Here is a 20568-nt window from a genome sequence, read left to right on the forward strand (position 1 = left end):
GTACCCTTCCTTTGATTCAACATTGGACTGATGCGAAGATTAAGAAGCGGATCAATTTGGAGATTAAAGCTGGTGATTTTGGGCAGGGACCATTGGATACCCTTACATATCCTGTTTCACAGCCTGAAGTTAGGGATCCTGTAACTCCTGTTGTTAAGAAAACTTGTGGTCAAGGGGCTTCTACAAGTGGTAGAAGTGGCCGCATTCTTGCATTTGATCTTCCAGAAAGTGTGATGACTGATGATGAAATTAAAGAAATTTCAACTGATGTAAGTGTTCTTTTTTTTTTTTTTTTTTATTTAGTTATTATCTCTTTATATGCACTAAAGTTACCCTTTTTGTGCACTAAAGTTACCCTTTTTGTGCACTAAAGTTACCCTAAATATTCAGTTATAAGGGTTACTTTATGCATTTTAAAGGGTAACTTATGCATAATAAAGGGTAACTTTATGCATTTAAAAGGGTAACTTTATGCATATATCATGAATTTTCATTTGTTTTTTATTTTTATTTTTAACATTTGTATAGTTTCTTATTGGTTCATATGTTTGCAGGCTGTTCATGAAACATTTCTTTTGGTCAAAAGAAATATGGATGTATTATTGTTGGTTCAGTCACAGGGTTTTCAAACCTTGAGTGATATGATTGCTTCTCGCAGAACTGAATCATTATCCTCTGATGATCCTGTTGTATTTTCTCAAACACAACATCTACTTTCTGATCCTCATTACCTGAAGCTTTTAGATGGTTTAATTGAGGAGTGTAACAAGATGAAGTCTATTCATGAAATGTTTCGTGATTTTTATGAACCTGAAGGTCATAACAATGATGTTCCTGATAATGAACCTGCAGAAGATTTGAATTTGAATAGGTCTGAGGATGATGTCAATGGTAAAGGAAAAAGTGTTTTGATGAATAGGTCTGAGGATGATGCTGGGCCTTCTGTAGCAAATGCTTCTAGACGTATCGTCAGAGGCAATAGATCTTTTTGCTCACTCGACTGTGGGCCAGTAGGTGTGGATGTTCCTTTTCTTACTCTGTTTTTGAGGGCTAATGCTCGGATTTTCAAGAATTTGCCCAAGTTACATCAGGAAATTCTTGATTATTGTTTACTGAAGGATGATTCAATGATGAGGAAGTTAAGTGTCATTTTTTATGATAATTATATTTTATATGTTTTTTTTCCTTTATTTTTTTTATGCTTATCTTATTTTTTATTGTTGCAGTGAGAATCTTGTTACTATTGGGATGAATTTTTTAATTCCAAGAGAAGAAATGGTATCCCTGGTAGCTCCACTTAGAATTAGATGGTGTATCATTGATTGCTACTGTCTGTATTTGAACGAGAAGGCATGTTTTGATTCTGGTCCTCGAAAATTCTTCTTTGGTGTGAGGCAAAGTGTAAGTAATTTGATTTTTTTTTTTTTTATATGCACTAAAGTTACCCTTTATGTGCACTAAAGTTATTATCTTTTTATATAAACAAGTTCTCATACTTTTTAATAGTTTGCATTCTTGCATGTTTGTGAAAACATTGGTAAAGGTGAAGTTCACAAGCTGTTAATGATTTGCACGGTTTATGAGAAGGTTGGGTGAGCTATGAGAATCCTGAATGTGATATTATGGATGCTGAACTGGTATATTTCATGATAAATTACTATCAAAACTTTAAAAAAGTTCTGTTTTGTGTTAATCTGTCTAAATCAGTGTTTTAATTTTTTCTGTTTCAGATATATTTTCCTGTTCTTATTGAGAATCACTACATTTTGTTTGTTATTGATCATACAAAAGAGGTGGTATATTATCTTGACAATATCATCTGGCGTGATGATGCTCTTGAATATACCAAAGAATTGTCTTCACACTTGGTATGTTTATGTTGATTCATTGTTATGTTTCTGTTTACTTATTGTTTCCATTTAAATTTTTTTTTTCTTTTTTCTTGTTTTATTTTATTCTAAACTTTTATATTTTATGTCAGTGTGATCAAATGGGTGTTTTTCTCGGAAAAAGAAATCATCCAAAGAGTTCTCAGCTACCTTCTTATAGGTTTCAAATTGTTGAGTTGGAATGGAGAAAAGAAAAAGTTGACAATTTGGACTGTGGGGTGTTTGTCATGTATCACATGCTCCATTTTGTTGGCGAATCGTTCAAATTAAATGAACTGAAAACAGTAATTATTCATCTATTTTGTATGTAGTTTTTCCCTTTCTAATGCTTTTATTAATTACATATTGATAAGGTTTTTTTTTTTTTTTTTTTTTTTCTGTTGTGAGATTATTGGGAGAAAATTTCTGCGAGGTGAGATCTGTACAACACTGGTGCTGTGTGATTTGAATGAATCTAGGAATGATGTGTTGTCAGAATTAGAGAAGTTCAATGAGAAGAAGAAAGATCCTGCTTATTGCCAGGAAATTGAAATGAGAAGAAAGGATGCAATTGCTGCAAAGAAGAAGAAAGATAATGAAGAAAGAAAAATGGCAGCTGAAGTAGAAGCAAAGGCAGAGGCAGACGAAGAGAATCCCAAAGGAAAAAGGGCAAAAAAGAAGACAGACAAGTATACTCCTTCTAAAGGGTGAAATGACTGTTAGAAGCAAAGGTTGATTAGGTCTAGGAGTATTTTTTGAACAATGAAAAAACTTAATATTTGTGCATATACATCAAGTTAAATGATGTAATTAAACTTAGTGGATAGTTTTTGGTTCTTTTGGAATACTGATGTATGTGCATACATTAAGTAATTTGAAAGGTTCTTGTGTATGTTTTTTGGGGTCACTTTTGTGCATAAAAAGGGTTACTTTGTGGCATAAAAAGGGTTACTTTGTGGCATAAAAAGGGTTACTTTTTATACTTGATAAGGTATACTTTTTTGGGTAGATAGGGTAACTTTTATGCATGAAAAGGGTAACTTTTATTGACAAAAGGGGTAACTTTTAATACAAGAAAGGGTAACTATTAACAAAGAAAAGGTTGATTTAGTGGATAGAAAGGATAAGGTATACTTTTTTGGATAGATAGGGTAACTTTTATGCGTGAAAAGGGTAACTTTTATTGACAAAAGGGGTAACTTTTATTACCAGAAAGCGTTTTTAGTGGATATAAAGGATAACTTTTATGCATGAAAAGGATCACTTTTATTCATGAAAAGGGTTACTTTTATACGTTAAAAGGGTAACATACGTTAAAAGAATTAAACATCTGCTAATAAAAGTGTCAATCACATTTTCATTAAACTTGTCATAGAGTAAAAAAACAAAAGAAAAATAGTTTAACAATACAAGGTATATTAATTTCGAAAAAAAAATGTTCTAAAAAAGATCTTAAAAGAGTCGTAAGTTAGGTGTCTTTGATCCAAATTCTGAATTTGGAGGTGGCAGTGCTGGTTTTCTTTTTCTCTTGCTTTTTTCAAGTCCTCCTTTTGCTCTCTTGCTTCTTCCTTTTGTTATAGCCCTTTTAGGATCAAGTATTTGTGGTACACTTGTGCTTGTACTCGATGCTGAAGAAACGTCAGTATTGCTTTGAGTGCTGTCTGCCACATCAAGAATGTTAGAAGCAGCTTCTGCACTTTCTTTCTGAGCAGCACTAGCAAGTAAGTCTTCCACCATTTTAAGACTGTTTCTGAAGCTTTCTTCCATAAATGCTCTTGTCTCTTCATTTTCTTGACTTTTTAAGATTAGATTGTAGAATTTCCTCATCATTGTTTGCCTCCATGGAATATATTGCTGTTTAGAATCCTGATTCTTCAACCTATAACATGCCTCTGTTTTTGCAAACTTAGTCCATCTTTTTGAAACATACTTATCTGGTATTCTTGTTACTGAATGCAAATGTAGAATTCTGATGCAATGATAACATAACCATCCAGATGCTTCAAAATTTTTGCAAGTGCACCATACAGTCTGGCTCTCATGTATATAGTATACTTGATGTGCAGACCATGGCTTGTCTTCTAGTGTTACTTGATAAAGTAGGCATTCTTCATTACTGCCTAACATCTGAACAGTTGTTGCCATAGAGTATCCAAACTCCTCTTCAAAATCTCTAAAGAGTGATAAAGTGAAAACCTGTACATCAAAATCATGTAGGTTCATTTAAATTGCCATATATTAGGTGTAATTTATGTAGTTGTCAGTTAACTTTTTACCTGTGCAGCATGCTTTAGCATTCCAGACAGAGGCAATGAAGTGAATGCTATTGACTTGCTACAGGTAAACTCATCATATTTCTCTGTGCTTCTCCAACGATTGGTTGTCTTCTTAAATATGGTATAAAATTCTGTCAAAGTAGTTGCTTTACTTGCTCTGAATCCTATAGCATGATTAGTGCTTTCACTCCTCTGTGACGATAAGATTCCTGCTGAAAAGAAATCTCTACTAAGGGTTTTCAACTCATACACTCTTTTGTACCAAGAGTGTTCTGTCAACTCATATTTCTGCAACATTGCATGCCACTTTTCTTCGAATTCTTGTTCTGTCACACACATCTTTAAGCATTGGTTAAATGCAAATTTGAATTCTTTGTCTTTTTTAAGAGCTCCAAATCTAGTTATGGCATTTTGCTCCAAATGCCATATACAAAGTCTATGCCTTGTATTAGGAATCACCTGTATTGAAAATAAAGGGGTCACTTTATGCTGTTAAAAGGGTTACTTTATGCACCAAAAAGGGTAACTTTATGCAGCTAAAAGGGTAACTTTTATGTGAAAAGAAAAACTTTATTGTCAGATCTCAAATCTGTAAGATGTCAATATAAATCTTTTACCTCCAGAATTGCATTTGCCATTGCTTGGTCCTGGTCAGTGAATATTGAAGTTGGTTTTCTATCCTCCATAGCTTTGAAGAAGGTTTGTAATAACCACACAAATGAATCTGTCGTTTCATCCCCAATAAAAGCACATGCAAACATACAATTATGCCAGTGGTTATTTATGCCAACAAATGGAGCACATATAAGATTATATCTGTTGGTTATGTATGTTGTATCAAAGACAAGAACATCTCCATATATCCTATAGTCTTCTAGCATCATTGAATCTCTCCAAAAGATATTGCAAATTCTTCCTTCTTTGTCAAACTTCACTTTAAAAAAGAAATTTGGATCCTCTGATTGTTCTTGACTTAAAATGTTCACTAAAGTTTGAGCATCTCCAGCCTCAATTTTTTCCATTCTTAACCTTGAGCAGAAATTCAGGTGATCTACAACACTATGGCCTACATGCTGTTCTCCTCCAGCCTCTGTAGCCATGTAATAGTAAGTGTCCATTGTAGTTAGACCTGAAGATTTCATTGTTTTGATTGCTTCAGCTTTTTCCTCTGTCATTTGTCTTTCATAACGATGCAAATAATGCCACTGTGGCTTTGTTAGCTCGTGGTTATGCTGAATAACATGAGATACCACCTCAAACTGTCCTTCTTTGTTCACTTTTGCTCTTATGCATGCCTTGCAATTTGATCTTGTAATGGCTACTTGTCTTGGCTTTCTTGCTTTTACATTTACATCCTCTTCATCAACCATTTCAACTAACTTTGTTTTCTTCTGACCTGAATGTCTCTTTCCCTCAGCAGAACACACATAGTTTTTCTCAGTTACTATTTTTGTGTGTTGTTTGAATCTAGTTGTATGTTTTCTTATTGAAAACCCCAGTATAGCAGCATGTTTTTCATACAATTCCAAAATTTCTTCAAAAGTTTCTCTTACCACACCAACAAATGATCCTCTAAGATCTAAACCAGAAGCATCAATTGGATTTGTATCTGTTATTTAATACAAACAAATCAGATAATAACCACAGGCAGCATAAAAAAAGGGTAATATTCGTGTGAAAATAGGGTAACTTTTATGCATGAAAAAGGTAACATTTAGGCATTCAAAGGGTTACTTTTTGCATACAATCTGAATTTTCAGCATACAATCTGAGTGTAACATTTGTGCATAAATAGGGTCACTTTTAAGCATGAAAAGGGTAACATTTAGGCATTCAAAGGGTTACTTTTTGCATGCAATCTCAAAAGTTCTACATTCAATCTGAGGGTAACATTTAGGCATAAGTACGGTCACGTTTATGCATGAAATGGGTAACAATTATGTATTCAAAGGGTTACTTTTTTGCATACAATCTCAAAAATTTATAGAAATTACCTTCAGTTGCATTTGTTTTGGTTGTTTGTTCTGAATTTGAATCAATTGATTTATCAGGAACCACTTGATTTTCAGCATTGTGAATTGCGTCTTCTGCATTCTCAATTGCTTCATTTGCATTATCAATTGCTTCATCTGCATTGTCTGGATGGTTGAATATTGGTACGAATTCATCTCCAAAACAATAAGTTTCTTCTTCTTCTATAATCGATCGATTTAAATCGATTTCAAATTCAGTCTCAATTTGCCTCTGTTTTTGTAGCAATTCGTGAATGAGATTGCTGCAATTTGTTGTATTGAAAGTCGAATTCTCCATTGATGATCGATTTCTGCAATTTGTAAGTTTTCTCACCTTTTTTCTCCTCGATTGATGATCGAATTCTTCTATTTGTGCGTTTTCTCACCTTTTTTCTCCTCGATTGATGATCGATTTCTGCAATTTTTGTGTTTTCTAACCTTTTTTCTCCTCGATTGATGATCGTTTTCTGCAATTTTTGCGATTTCTCACTTTCTCTCTCCTCAATGGATGATCGAGAGCTGCGTTTTCTCACTTTCTCTCTCCTCCATTGTTGTTCTGCGTTTTTTTGATTTTTAGGTTAAATTCCGCGATTTTTTTAAAAAAAAAAACAATAAATAAGTTTCACGTGAGAAAAACCCGATGTACAGTAAAAATACTGTACACCGGGTACATGCAAATGGAACTGTTTGTGTATACCCTAACCTCTTGATACGTTGGACATAATAATGAAGTAGGAAAGGTTTGAGAATTCACATGCATCAACTCATTCATCCATCCTTTAATTTGTTAGCTTGGTTGTTGTTCCTCTTCACAAGTACTCCGCTCCAAAAACCCTCCTTTTTCACTTAAACTTTTGTATAATTATTACTCAAAGTGAGAGTGAGATCGAGTCACAAAATAAAAAAAATCTTAAAGATTTGGAAGGAATAATAATGGCGATTAATGGAGAATACCCTCTTGATCCCAAGTGTTACGAAATCGTAGGAGAAATAGGAAGCGGAGTTAGTGCAATGGTTTACAAAGCTAAGTGCATTACAAATTCATCCATAGTTGCTATCAAATCCATTGATCTCGATCAATCTCGTTCCGACCTCGATACCATCCGACTCGAAACCAAAACAATGTCCCTTTTATCTCACCCTAACATCCTCCGTGCCCACTGCTCCTTCTCCGTTGGCCGCCGTCTTTGGGTAGTCATGCCCTTTATGTCCGCTGGCTCATTACAATCCATTATTTCCTCCAACTTCTCTTCGGGTTTACCCGAATCGTGTATTGCCATTGTGTTAAAAGAAACTCTTAAGGCCTTGTGTTACCTTCATGACCAAGGTCATGTTCATCGAGATGTTAAGGCTGGTAATATTTTAGTTGGTTATGATGGTGTTGTTAAACTAGCTGATTTCGGCGTTTCTGCGCCGGTTTATGACATCAATTTCGACTCTAGGTTGAAGGAAATCGCCGGGACTCCGTATTGGATGGCTCCTGAAGTTATACACTCTCATAACGGGTATGGGTTTAAGGCCGATATATGGTCCTTTGGTATAACTGCTCTCGAGCTAGCTCATGGTAGGCCTCCGTTATCACATCTGCCTCCTTCTAAGTCTTTGTTGTTTAAGATTACCAAGAGGTTTCGCTTCTCCGATTATGACAACCACTCGTCTAATCATAACAAGAAGTTTTCGAAGGCGTTTAAGGATATGGTAGGATTGTGTCTTCACCAAGATCCTTCAAAGCGACCTACGGCTGATAAGCTGTTAAGGCATGTGTTCTTTAAGAATTCTCATAAGACTTGTGATTTTTTGGTGAAGAATTTGTTGGTTGGATTGCCTACTGTGGAAGAAAGGTTTAAGGCTAGTAACAAGATGGGTAGGGTGAATTCGCCGTCGTTAGGGAGTAGTAGTACGAGTACTACTACTCCGACGACTCCTAATACTCCTACTGAGGGGGATGAAACAGGGCTTTTTGAGAGGCAGAGGAGGGTTAGTGGTTGGAATTTTAATTTCGAAGGCTTTCAAATGGATCCAGTTTATCCTGGGGCGGCGGTTCGCCTCAATAACAACAATGATACTAACAAGGCTTCCTGCAGCAAGGACAAGGAGGCGATGATGTTTCAATCAGCTGTCTCTAAGAGGGTTCGATTTCGTGCTGATTTGATTATACCTTGCAAGCGTCTTGACTTGGATGTCTTTAGCTCAAGCTCGGCTTCTCCTGCTCTTAGTGTTAGTACTCCTACAGAGGAACAAGAGGCTAGTCCACTCGGTCAAGTTGAGGGCGCGAGTCAAGTGATGAGTCATCCGAGAGAGGAGGAGGAGGAGGACGAGGAGGAAAGGGTGGATAGGGAAAGTATGATGTCGGGTTTGGTGGCGTTAAGGGGGAGTTTGGATGAGCAGAGGAAAAATGTCAAGGACTTGATCACTTTCCTAGGTGGTGATGATCAAAGTGGAGGAGTGGAGACAACCAAGGAAGAACAACTATTGGGTCTGGTGGACACGTTGACGAGGGAGTTGGAGCAAGAGCGAATGAAAACCAAAGAATTGCTTGCGGAGTTGGAATTTCTTAAGGTCATCGTCTCTGGAGCAACAACGCCTTAGTCCCAAAATGATTTAAATTCAACTGTTCAAGCTTAGCATCAAACAATGCAAAAGCTAGCATATGTTTTAATTAGAATGGCATTAAGCATTTAATGTTCCATCATTTTCTTGTAATCATTCAATCCAAATTTTGTTCATAGATTTTCTTTTAGAAAAATTTCTCCCTTGTGTATGACTAATCAGATTGAAGAATAGTCATATAAATAAAGTTTAGTATTGTTTACTTTTCGAATTCAAATGCATGCAAGGGTGTCATACTTCTCCATAACTTAATTTAACCACTAACTTATGTATAATTGATATCTTCAAAGACTTGTACGGAGTATCATGTAAATTGAACGATAAAAGTAAGTAAGAACATAACTGTGTAAATTGAAAATTCTGAGATAGAAGCAAAGAGTGTATCTGATCTTCTTCTTTTAAGTTCTAACACCGGACCAAAAAGAAAAGACTAAAAAAACAAGCTAAGGCATCGCGTATATGGCTGCATTTAGGTAAACCCTTTGCATTAATGCCTCCTTACAAGGATCAAGTATCCTAAACTCAAGACGAACCAAGACAATAGAATTGATTTCAAAGTAGTCTGCAGAGGAATACGCGCTTTGTCCTTCCTTAACAGCATGCCCTCAATCACAGGAAGACTGATGATAAATATGTAAAATGAGAAGAATGCTTGAGCAAATAGTGTATCCCAACTCTGAGTGACTATCATTCTTGCAACTCCAGTAACAAAGGAAGAAAGATTCAAGGTAACTGTTGTAACAATTGGAACAAGAAACATGTTGGATGTTCTAAAGTCATACTTCCCATTTAGGTACCATTTACTTGTATCATCATCTCCGGCTTTGTTGGTAGGCATAAAGGTTGTCTCCCGAATCCCCAACTTTCCCATAACACAGTCAAGAGTACCGTAAACATAAGATGTAAGATTATTTATTACCAACATCCTTAGCGCGTTCAGCCATGAATTTATTGACCCTCCACATAAAAAAGCCTCATATAGAGGCTTCAAATGTGATGATATAAATACAAAGGCAAATGGTATGAAGAATGGGTCTGAGACCTGCATATAACATGAACCATGCACAATATCAAACAAAGGACTTATGGACTCGTAAATTTTTAGTTACATTACTATACAAAAAGCTATTTATGTTATGTTTATAAATCATGTAACGTACCTTGGGGTACAGAGGGATGCCATAGAAGAGACAAAGTGGTTGAATGATAGCAAAACACGAAATGGGCAAGAAATCAAGAGGATAAAAGACAATCCAAGAATACATCAACTTCTGAAGGATTATCATTCTGTTTGAAGTGTTAAAGAGAGGGCAATACTTGGATAGACCAAGTTGAAGAAGGCCAGCAGTCCATCGCGAATGTTGAATTATTGTTTCATTGAGATTAGTAGTGGCAGAACCTAAGAACTGTGGCGTTGGTGGATTTAAGTAAACTGACTTCCACCCTTTGCTATGCAACATATAACCCGTCATCACATCTTCAACCACTGTGTCATATCGAAAACCAACCTGCACATACACATACACATAACAACCCAGCCTCCGTTGAGATTAATTAGTTGTGTCAATACTGGTCTACAAGATTAGACAACAAGAAAATGAAATACTTGCCTTTTTACCCCAACGCGTGTCCTCTTCATAGATACAAGAAGCTAAGAAATGAGCCTCTTGTAGACGATCAGAGGAAAAGTTCCTTGGATAATTAGGCTCATCTATTTGGCTTAGAGATTTGATGAGCAGATTTGAAGAACCAAAAGTATGTCTGAGTTCATTTATGTCGTCATTGCCTGCATAATTAATGGAAATTAAATGATTCGACTAATTAATATGCAATAATTAGAGCATGTGCTAGCTTAATAAATTAGGCTCCACACACAAAAAAAAAAAAAAAAAAAAAAAAAAAAAAAAACAGAGGATGTAATAGCACACACCAGCTGCAGATATGTCAAAGGCATACAAGGCCTTCCTGTTGATGTAAAAATTAGTACCGGATAGTAACGGTCCTTGTAGTCCATCAATCCCTGGATAGATTATCTGAATCATTGCACGCTTATTTAGCTTAATCAACTTTACAACAAATTAAACAGTCTAATTTGATATTAACTTAACGTGTACATGTATGGATATATGTATACTTACAGGCCATGTTACTCTCATCTGACTATCATAAACGTCCTTTTCATTAATGTTATGAAATTTCTGAGGGAATTGAACCCAAGCTATTGACTGATTTATCTTAGGATCGAGGTAAAAACACATAGCTTGCCGAGCTGAACTTGAATCGTTGCAATACATGTCACAGTCTAGGACAAGTATGTAAGGAGCATTGCTCATTATGCTGGAAACCCTTTGCTGCAACCCAAAACAAAAAGAAAAACTTTCCAATTAGACTGCTATACGCCCTATACGGCTATACCCTTGTGCAACTTAATGTATGGTCTAAAACATATGGTAAGTGAATATTCGTGAAAGAAGTGTAATTTTACCAGAACATTAAGAGCTCCGGCCTTGAAGTGATGATGATGAGAAGGTCGTTTCTCACGAGCTACATACACAAGGAAGGGCATTTGAATGTTATCTGGGTTTGTTGGTGCAGCATTGTCATCATCTCCTACAAAACTCTCATTTATCACCTGCCACACCAACACAACTAGATATAAATACAACTATTTTACATGTTATCATATAACATGGCCTGATATCACAACAGATACTGACATATGATGTGGAGGATTGTTTCAACCCAAAACTTAAGCTGATGGTTAAATTGCAAGATCGATTTTTGTACTTTATTAAATGGTATAACACCAACTACAAAATAAAAAAAATAAAAAAAAAGACTTCAAAGAAGAAAAAGATAAGAAAATGAAAATAACCTGAATAATTGGTGAATGATCTTTAGCACTTCCCTTAGTTTTGTCATCATTAACATCACCTGGTCTTTCCTTCCAGCTGCACACTCGTTCCTCGAATTCCTCATATTTCTCCTGCACGTACAGTCACACACACACTAAATTATTAGCTTCAGGTTTTTAGTAATAACTAAACAAAATAAAAAATACTTGAAAAGCAGGGGAAACTAAGAACAACTAACCTTAAGTAGCTTAAAATCTTGAATAAAACGTGTATTTTGAGACTGTGGTTGGAAATGTTGTTGAAAAAAAGCTTTAGGAGAAATTGGTAGAACATTATGTCGCTTACAAAATGGCAACCACCAAGTGGCAAAGACCCAAGCATGTTTCATAGCAGCCAAAGTGACCGAAGCACCACCATCATCAGATATATAAACACTCAATTTATGAGCAGGATAATCCAATGACATAGCAGATATAACTGTATTCATAACATCAAGTGTAGGCTCTTTGACAGGATCAACAGTGCATACAAACACGTCGATTTTGGGCAGTTCCTCATCCACAGGCAGATTCTCAGGGTAGGCTGTCCTAGTGAGAGGACGCCAGTTGTAGGATTGCTTGAGAATCCATGAGAAAAAGAAAAGGATCTCGGCAGCAAATACCAAAAGCCATGGTAGCAAAGGCACCACATTATATAAATCGCGGTTGTTATTTGTATGATCATAAAAATATGCAGCTCTAAAGTAGAAAATTGGTGCAGTGGCTAGGATATGTAATAAGGCATAACTTCTGTTAAGGAATGCCCTTACTTTGTGAACATGACAATCATGAAGTTGAGATTTTTCCATTTTTTTTACTTAAAAATTGAAGTGTTTACTAAGGGAGTGATGAAATATATGAAGAGGTTGTGTGTTATGTAAAGGCGGTCTAACAAGTGTTAGAGCCGTCTAAATTTATAGAACTAAAATGAATGATTGATCGAATGAAAACAGTAGCAGAGAAGGTGCTGAGAATTACTAGAAGACTAATCTTGTAATCTTAATCATTGATGTGGTCTAAACAGGTTGACACTTTATGTTTACAAGTAATCATAAGAATAATGTTGTACTCGAGCAATTCTTGTACGCTAATTTGTAAAAAGAGATAGAGTAAGACAGATAGTAACAAAGTTGGCTAGTTTCGTTTTACCTCTAAGAAAGAAAGAGACTGGGTTAAGTAGAGGAGGAACTATATTCATCATTGATTACGTAATAAAACTCAACTCTAGTGTAGTTGTTGTCTTAGAAGATGAGATGAGATGATATATTTACGACGCGAGGAAGTAGAGAGTATGAGTAGAAAATAAGGTATGACATAAAAATCCAAAGCATGCCTCTGAATTGAAATGTCGTCAGTTATTTTTCCTAGTATGTGTTGTAATCGAAATTGATAGCTAGTTTATTCAGCAGTGTCTGAAGCCAGTCAGCCAACTCTCAAAAATATGGTCCCATTTTTTATATAATCATCACAAGATTACAACTGCATTACTGAAGAGGCCTTAACAACCTCCCCAAAACTAGTCAGTCATATGGGGCAGGGTCTTGTGGTAACTCGCCACCTTGGTTTATCAACTTATCGCCTTGTTTTTTTGAGTTTTTGGGCAGGGCAGAACAGAGCAAAGTAGGACTGAGCAGAGTATAGCAGAGCAGATTTCAGTAGAGCAGAGCAAGGCTTCAATAATAGAGCAGATTTTAGCAAAGTACAGCAAAGCAGATTTCAGTAGAGCAGAGTAGGACAGGACAGAGCAGAGCAGCTCTAAAGAACTAATTTAACATCACGTTTCATGCATTCTACCAAAACATTTGCTTATAAGCTCAAGAAAGTATGGCTAGATACAAAATAATATACATTGGTGATATATATAACATAAGGATAAACATATATATAGATGATTATAAGGTAAGTTAATTTATAATAAATATAATGTTTAGTTTATACAAAAAGCACCCCTTTAATTTGTTGATGCAAATGTGAGTGTGACAAAAATTGATGTGTTGGACATAATAATAAAGTAAGAAAGGTTTGAGTTTAGAATTCAAATGCAGGGTGACATAGATGTGGCTGCATGGAACTTGGTTGATGAAGAAGTGTCATATGTTGTGACACGTGCTAAACTCCTTGGCAGAGTTGACCATCATCAAACTAGAGTAATCTTTTGTTTACTTAGAATAAAGCTCCAAGGATTCCATGTGTTAGTGAATAGAAACATTGTCAATAATGCATCACTCAAATTAAATTCAATCAACCATGCATAACTTCTTTATTACAAGAAATTTTCGTGTGATATAAATTAGAGATGAAAGAAGAGTTTGGGAGATTTCTAACGATAGATCATATGCCAAATTTAAGCAAGAAACAAAGAAGTTAGTATAAACATTTGAAGTTGTATTGTCTCGCCAGTCGGTTGGAGCACCCGCTCCTGTGGTCATCAATTCAAGTTTTGGCGGAAGCGAGGAGCGTCCGCTCCTAACCTCTAGAGCTGCCGACCTAGTACTCCTATTTGGCAAACAACTTCTTTTAAATTTATTTTAGCTAGCTTTATTCTTGGCCTTTCATTTGTAATCTAGAGAGTGTAATAAAATGTTAAGACTTAGGTTTGTTTGTAAAGTCTTTAATAGAGCTAAGCTTGCTTTTGGGAACAACTTTGGCTTATTTTCAAACCTTTATGAAAATTTCTCTCCATCCATAATCTTAATTGGATTATAGCATATCTATGTGTTTTCTTCTCTAATCTTTGCTCTACTTTGTACAGTGTTTGGCTTGGATTAAACCCTTATTGCATTAAACTTGGACATACTTGTCCATAATAACATAATTTATCCATTAACTTATGCATAATTGATAGTTTGAAGACTGTATCATGTAAATTGAACATTAAAACTAAAAATATAACGGTGTAAATTGAAAATTTTGAGATGGAGGAGTATTTGATCTTCTTCTAATTAAGTTCGGGGCAGATAGAGGTATAACTGTATCCCCATTCCCCCGAAAAAACCAAAAAAAAAAAATAAAATAAAATAAATAAATAAATAAAAAAATATAACAAAGAGACAGCCTATAGAATCAAACCAATCTCATACTCAAATTAAGAGACCTGCTTTTTGAAAACCTGGTCTCTTGGTCAAATTCATAGATTTCATGTTTTCCTACGCTAGAGCACAGCGGTAAGCAGTTATATATTATAGCCAAAGAGACCAGTTGTTTTTCGAGTTACTCATGCACATCCAATAACTCATTTATAGACATTGTCACAGGTGGATGGTTACATCGTAAATGCAAAGACTAACCCAAAGTAGAATTAAATGATAATGATCTATTACGTACTTTTTACTTTGAATTCTTATATTAAGTTTAATTTCGTACCTCCATATCAAAATTTCTGAATCCGCTACCAAGCACATGATAAAAAAAGAGAAGACTAAAAACAATAAAAAGGCATTATGTATATGGCTGCATTTGGGTAAACGTACCCTTTCCATTAATGCCTTATCAGGATCAAGTATCCTAAACTCAAGACGAACCAAGACAATAGAATTGATTTCAAAGTAGTCTGCAGAGGAATACGCGCTTTGTCCTTCCTTAACAGCATGCCCTCAATCACAGGAAGACTGATGATCAACATGTAAAATGTGAAGAATGCTTGAGCAAATAGTGTATCCCAACTCTGAGTGATTACCACTCTTGCAACTCCAGCAACAAAGGAAGAAAGATTCAAGGTAACTGCTGTAACAATTGGAACAAGAAACATGTCCGATGTTCTGAAGTCATACTTTCCATTTAGGTACCATTTACATGTATCATCATCTCCGGCTTTATTGGTAGGCATAAAGGTTGTCTCTCGAATCCCCAACTTTCCCATAACACAGTCAAGAGTACCATAAGCATAGGATGTAAGACCCTTTATCAACACAATCCTTTGTTCGTTCAACCATGAATCTACTGAGCCTCCACATAAAAAAGCCTCATATAGAAGCTTCAAATGTGATGATATAAACACGAAGGCAAATGGTATGAAGAATGGGTCTGAGACCTGCATGTATCAATGGAGCACGCACAGCATCAAACACAAAAAAACATAGACTTGTAAATTGTTTCTTTACTATACAGAAATGCTACATATAGTAATAAATAACTCTGAGAAGTTAACTCAACTATGTTATGCTTATAGTCATGTAACATACCTTGGGGTACAAAGGTATGCCATAGAAGAAACAAAGTGGTTGAATGATAGCAAACAACGAAATAGGCAGGAAATCAAGAGGGAAAAAGGCAGCCCAAGAATAAATCAACCTCTGAAGGATTGGCATTTTGGGTGAAGTGTGAAAGAGAGGGCAATACTTGGATAGACCAAGTTGAAGAAGGCCTGCACTCCATCTGGAATATTGAATTAATGCTTCGTTGAGATTAGTAGTGGCAGAACCTAAGAACTGAGGCCTTGGTGGATTTAAGTAAACTGACTTCCACCCTTTGCTGTGCAATATAAAACCCGTCATCACATCTTCCACCACTGTGTCATATTGAAAACCAACCTGCACATACACATACACGTAACAACCAGCCTCCGTTGAGATTAATTAGTTGTCTCAATACTTGTAAAAGTTATACAAGATCAGACTAGCTACAAGAAAATGAAATTCTTGCCTTTTTACCCCACTGTGTGTCCTCTTCGTAGACACAAGTAGCTAAGAATTGAGCCTCTTGTAGATACTCAGAGGAAAATTTACTTGGATAATTAGGCTCGTCAATTTGGCTAAGAGATTTGATGAGCAAATTTGAAGAACCAAAAGTATGTCTGAGCTCATTTATGTTGTCATTACCTGCATAAATTAGCTCATTAACTCGTCTTAATCAGAGCATGTTAGTTAATATAATAATTATTGGATGAGCTAGCTCAATCAATTTTTTAACAGAGGAAGTTAAAAGCAGACACACCTACTGCAGAGATGCTAAAGCCATACAAGGCCTTCCTGTTGATGTAAAAATTAGTACCGGATAGTATTGGTCCTTGAAGTCCATCACTCCCTGGATAGATTATCTGAACCATTGCATGCTTATTTAGCTTAATCAACTTCACAACAAACACTCCAATATTTCTACTGATTGATATTAACTTAACTTGTACATGGATATATGTATACTTACAGGCCATGTTGTTCTCATCTGACTGTCATAGACGTCCTTTTCATTAATGTTATGAAATTTCTGAGGGTATTGAATCCAAGCTACTGAACGGTTTATCTCAGGATCAACATAAAAACACATAGCTTGCCGAGCTGAATTTGAATCGTTGCAATACATGTCACAGTCTAGGACTAGTATGTAAGGAGCATTGCTCATTATGCTGGAAACCCTTTGCTGCAACCCCAAACAAAAAGAAAAACTTGCCAATTAGATTGCTATACCCCTATACCCTTGTGCAATTTTATTTATGGTTTTGGACGTATGGTGTATATATTCTTGAGAGTAATGTAATTTTACCAGAACATTAAGAGCTCCGGCCTTGAAGTGATGGTGATGAGATGGTCGTTTCTCACGAGCTACATACACAAGGAAGGGCATTTTAATGTTTTCTGGGTTTGTTGTTGCAGCATTGTCATCATCTCCTACAAAACTCTCATTTATCACCTACCACCAACACAACATAGATATAAATTCAACATTGAAAGAGAAAAAAAAATACTACACATTTACCTGTTATCATACAGAGTAAAAATTACTACATTCTTTTGAAATTTACATGAAATTTACATCTCTGGCCAAGTACATGGATCCAATTTCACTTAAAATAATTTTAGTTCAGCAAAAGTAAGAGGAAGAGAAGAGTGTCTTAATGAAAAGTTTGTAATAAGTATCAAATCTCCTAAACATATTAATTAGTAAATCATTTCAAAATGAATTTGATAATCTATCACAAACAATATATACCTGATATCCCAACAGATACTGACATTAAAAACATATCATATGAGTATATGACATATGATAATAAATCACATTATTGTAACTTTTGTAAAAGCTAAAATGGGCCATGTTAGCGCATTAACTTTAGGCCACTGTAATCATTCCAATTCCTAAAGCCCTCAACAACCATGAAAGAAGAAGAAGAAGATAAGATGATGAAAATAAACCTGAATAATTGGTGAATGATCTTGAGCGCTTCTCTTAGCGTTGTTCTCATTAATATCACCTCTTCTTTCCTTCCAGCTGCGCACTCGTTCCTCGAATTCCTCATACTTCTCCTGCACGTACAGTCACACACTACATTATTAGCTTCAGGTTTTCATGCAAAAACTAAACTAAACAAGATACAAAAATACTGAATATGATCATGGGAAACTAAGAGCTAACCTTAAGTAGCTTAGAATCTTGAATAAAATGAGTGTTCTGAGATTGTTGTTGGAAATTTTGCTGAAAAAAAGCTTTAGGAGAAATTGGTAGAACATTATATCTCTTACAAAATGGCACCCACCAAGTGGCAAATATCCAAGCATGTTTCATAGCATCCAAAGTGACAGAAGCACCACCATCATCAGATAAATAAACACTCAATTTATGAGCAGGATAATCCAATGACATAGCAGATATAACTGTATTCATAACATCAAGTGTAGGCTCTTTGACAGGATCAACAGTGCATACAAACACGTCGATTTTGGGCAGTTCCTCATCCACAGGCAGATTCTCAGGGTAGGCTGTCCTAGTGAGAGGACGCCAGTTGTAGGATTGCTTGAGGACCCATGAGAAAAAGAAAAGGATCTCGGCAACAGATACCAAAAGCCATGGTAGCAAAGGCACCACATTATATAAATCGCGGTTGTTATTTGTATGATCATAAAAATAAGCAGCTCTCAAGTAGAAAATGGGTGCAGTGGCTAGGATATGTAATAAGGCATAACTTCTGTTAAGGAATGCCCTTACTTTGTGAACATGCCAATCATGAAGTTGAGACTTTTCCATTTTTTTTACTTAAAAATTGAAGTGTTTACTAAGGGAGTGATGAAATATATGAAGAGGTTGTGTGTTATGTAAAGACCGTCTAACAAGTGTTAGAGCCGTCTAAATTTATAGAACTAAAATGAATGATTGATCGAATGAAAACAGTAGCAGAGAAGGTGCTGAGAATTACTAGAAGACTAATTTTGTAAAAATTACAAAAGTTATATATTATGATAGACTTATTGAGACAAATTCAATAAGATCTCACATGAATATGTTTTTCCTTACATACTATTCACGAAAGACGGTCAAAGGAGAGGTGGTGAATAGTGTAAAAGTCAAAGTGGGTCAAGTAAAAAAGAACGGAGGAAGTATATGAGAAATATTTGGTTTATTTATTATCACTAATTATATCCATAACCATGCTAATAATCTTTTACTACGTTCGTAAGTCCGTTAAGTGATAATTGTAATATATTGCTTGACTTTTAAGCTACACATGTTGTCATGTAAAATAATTTTGGATTAATAAATAAATATAGCCAAATTTGTGCATTAGCATGTGTGTTAGTGTTGTGATTATTATGAAATAAAAGGAGTATATTATTGCTCTCTTCTCTCTCTAGTTTCAAATTTTGTGATGCCTGTCAAAAATTTTTATTCAATTATCCAATAATAAGGGTTAAAATATTTTATTGCTGAATTAATTATAAAATACACTTTGTAGTTTAGGGTCGGGGCCCCTTTTTAAGTTTTTGCTCCGGGCCCCAAAAATGTCTGAGACGGCACTGGATATTCTGGACAGAGGGAGTATGACATACAAATCCAGTGCATTCATACAGAGGCCCCTTTTTATTTCCAAGTTTGTATTGTATATACTTGGATAGCTACTGTGGTTGATACACACATACAACATTACAACATACACCACTCCACATTTCCACTCATTATTCAGCCATCCAGGCAACTCTCAATTATAAAAAATATATGTGGACCCTTGTTGTTTTTTACAATCTTCACAAGATTACAACTGCATCACTGAATGGCCTTAACAACCTCCCCAAAACTAGTCATTCATATAAGGCAGGGTGGCTGTGGTAAGCCGCCGCCTTGGTTATCAGGAACAATATCGGATGACTTTATTTTTCATTATTCTACCAAAACCAATTGCTTATAAGATAAATATTACATTACTTTGTACTCTTATATGATAAAATTGTATTCTGAATTTTAACATAATTTTAGTGGATTGTTGATATATTATGTAGATATTGAATTCTTGAATATATTCAGAAGGTCGTGAATGTCAACCAGGAACAATATATTCTGAAGACATTGCATTCTTGAAAGTCTGTAAATTGGGAAAAATTGGAGATAGACTACTCTCATTTGACAGTCATATATGTAAGTCTCACTTATGTTATGAAACGTTTGATGAAATTAAACCCAGCCTGGCCTAAGGATGAAGAAAATAAGAAATCTTCGTATCAAGGTAAAGATATATTGCTTACCGAGCTGAGATTGAGACGTTGCGATACATATCAGTCAAGGACCAGATCATAAGGAGAAGTGCTCAATACGCTAGAAACTCTCAGCTGCATCATAACAGCGAAATTTATAAATTAAGAAATATCAGATAATTAGTACTTTGTCAGTATGTGTTTCTTGGTTGACCTAAAATTTGCATTACAATTGTCACAAGAGACTTGCTTGAATGAGAGTTGATTCATATCATACATAATAGTGCAATTAGAAGGTCTTATCTCACAAAAGCAATGTATATGATATGAGAAGAGGCATCTCATAACTAGTGCTATTCAGGGTTTAAGGTTGCAGCATCTTAAATAGAATTCGCGCTTATTATCATCTGGTGCACCAATAGCTTTAAATGATAAATCTTTAGCATTCTCCATTCATGACATTTTGATGAACCAAGTATGTAGCCTTTTTATACAAATATGTACACTTGAATA

The 20568-nt window shown here is 35.3% G+C and overlaps 3 protein-coding genes and 1 pseudogene across 3 annotated transcripts; 2 read left to right on the forward strand and 2 right to left on the reverse strand.

The window, feature by feature from the left end:
* Nucleotides 1–896: 896 nt before the first annotated feature.
* LOC145607378 (uncharacterized) lies at nucleotides 897–2579 on the forward strand. Its single transcript, XM_081663049.1, has 3 exons — nucleotides 897–1637; nucleotides 1731–1868; nucleotides 2277–2579. Exons 1-3 carry the CDS (start codon nucleotides 1623–1625, stop codon nucleotides 2577–2579), a joined length of 456 nt encoding a protein of 151 aa, XP_081519175.1. The 5' UTR covers nucleotides 897–1622.
* A 4475-nt stretch (nucleotides 2580–7054) lies between these two features.
* Nucleotides 7055–8931, forward strand: LOC145608917 (serine/threonine-protein kinase BLUS1 pseudogene; annotated as a pseudogene).
* Nucleotides 8932–9133: 202 nt separating this feature from the next.
* On the reverse strand, nucleotides 9134–12651 carry LOC145608962 (quillaic acid 3-O-glycosyltransferase CSL1-like). Its single transcript, XM_081664543.1, has 8 exons — nucleotides 11860–12651; nucleotides 11642–11752; nucleotides 11252–11398; nucleotides 10905–11117; nucleotides 10697–10799; nucleotides 10377–10552; nucleotides 9927–10274; nucleotides 9134–9808 (listed from the first exon to the last, which is right to left on the reverse strand). The coding sequence occupies exons 1-8, from the start codon at nucleotides 12466–12468 to the stop codon at nucleotides 9254–9256; spliced, it is 2262 nt and encodes a 753-aa protein (XP_081520669.1). The 5' UTR covers nucleotides 12469–12651; the 3' UTR covers nucleotides 9134–9253.
* Nucleotides 12652–14873: 2222 nt separating this feature from the next.
* On the reverse strand, nucleotides 14874–18781 carry LOC145607947 (quillaic acid 3-O-glycosyltransferase CSL1-like). Its single transcript, XM_081663542.1, has 8 exons — nucleotides 18008–18781; nucleotides 17788–17898; nucleotides 17138–17284; nucleotides 16802–17014; nucleotides 16592–16694; nucleotides 16301–16476; nucleotides 15841–16188; nucleotides 14874–15689 (listed from the first exon to the last, which is right to left on the reverse strand). Exons 1-8 carry the CDS (start codon nucleotides 18614–18616, stop codon nucleotides 15138–15140), a joined length of 2259 nt encoding a protein of 752 aa, XP_081519668.1. The 5' UTR covers nucleotides 18617–18781; the 3' UTR covers nucleotides 14874–15137.
* Between the last annotated feature and the right edge of the window lie 1787 nt (nucleotides 18782–20568).

Source organism: Chenopodium album, chromosome 23, assembly GCF_948465745.1.
Source record: "Chenopodium album chromosome 23, dcCheAlbu1.1, whole genome shotgun sequence".
Taxonomy (NCBI): Eukaryota; Viridiplantae; Streptophyta; class Magnoliopsida; order Caryophyllales; family Amaranthaceae; genus Chenopodium; species Chenopodium album.

What these genes read in the sequence shown, in the direction of transcription:
- LOC145607378 (XM_081663049.1), top strand. An exon ending in AAGAATTGTCTTCACACTTG is followed by an intron (nt 1,869 to 2,276) that starts GTATGTTTATGT and finishes TTCTGTTGTGAG; the next exon opens with ATTATTGGGAGAAAATTTCT.
- LOC145608962 (XM_081664543.1), bottom strand. Translation starts at nt 12,468, where the DNA reads ATGGAAAAATCTCAACTTCATGATTGTCATGTTCACAAAGTAAGGGCA. An exon ending in AGATGAGAGTAACATGGCCT is followed by an intron (nt 10,800 to 10,904) that starts GTAAGTATACAT and finishes GCAATGATTCAG; the next exon opens with ATAATCTATCCAGGGATTGA. An exon ending in GCATCCCTCTGTACCCCAAG is followed by an intron (nt 9,809 to 9,926) that starts GTACGTTACATG and finishes TGTTATATGCAG; the next exon opens with GTCTCAGACCCATTCTTCAT.
- LOC145607947 (XM_081663542.1), bottom strand. Translation starts at nt 18,616, where the DNA reads ATGGAAAAGTCTCAACTTCATGATTGGCATGTTCACAAAGTAAGGGCA. An exon ending in AAGATTCTAAGCTACTTAAG is followed by an intron (nt 17,899 to 18,007) that starts GTTAGCTCTTAG and finishes CTGTACGTGCAG; the next exon opens with GAGAAGTATGAGGAATTCGA. An exon ending in ATCATTCACCAATTATTCAG is followed by an intron (nt 17,285 to 17,787) that starts GTTTATTTTCAT and finishes TGTTGGTGGTAG; the next exon opens with GTGATAAATGAGAGTTTTGT.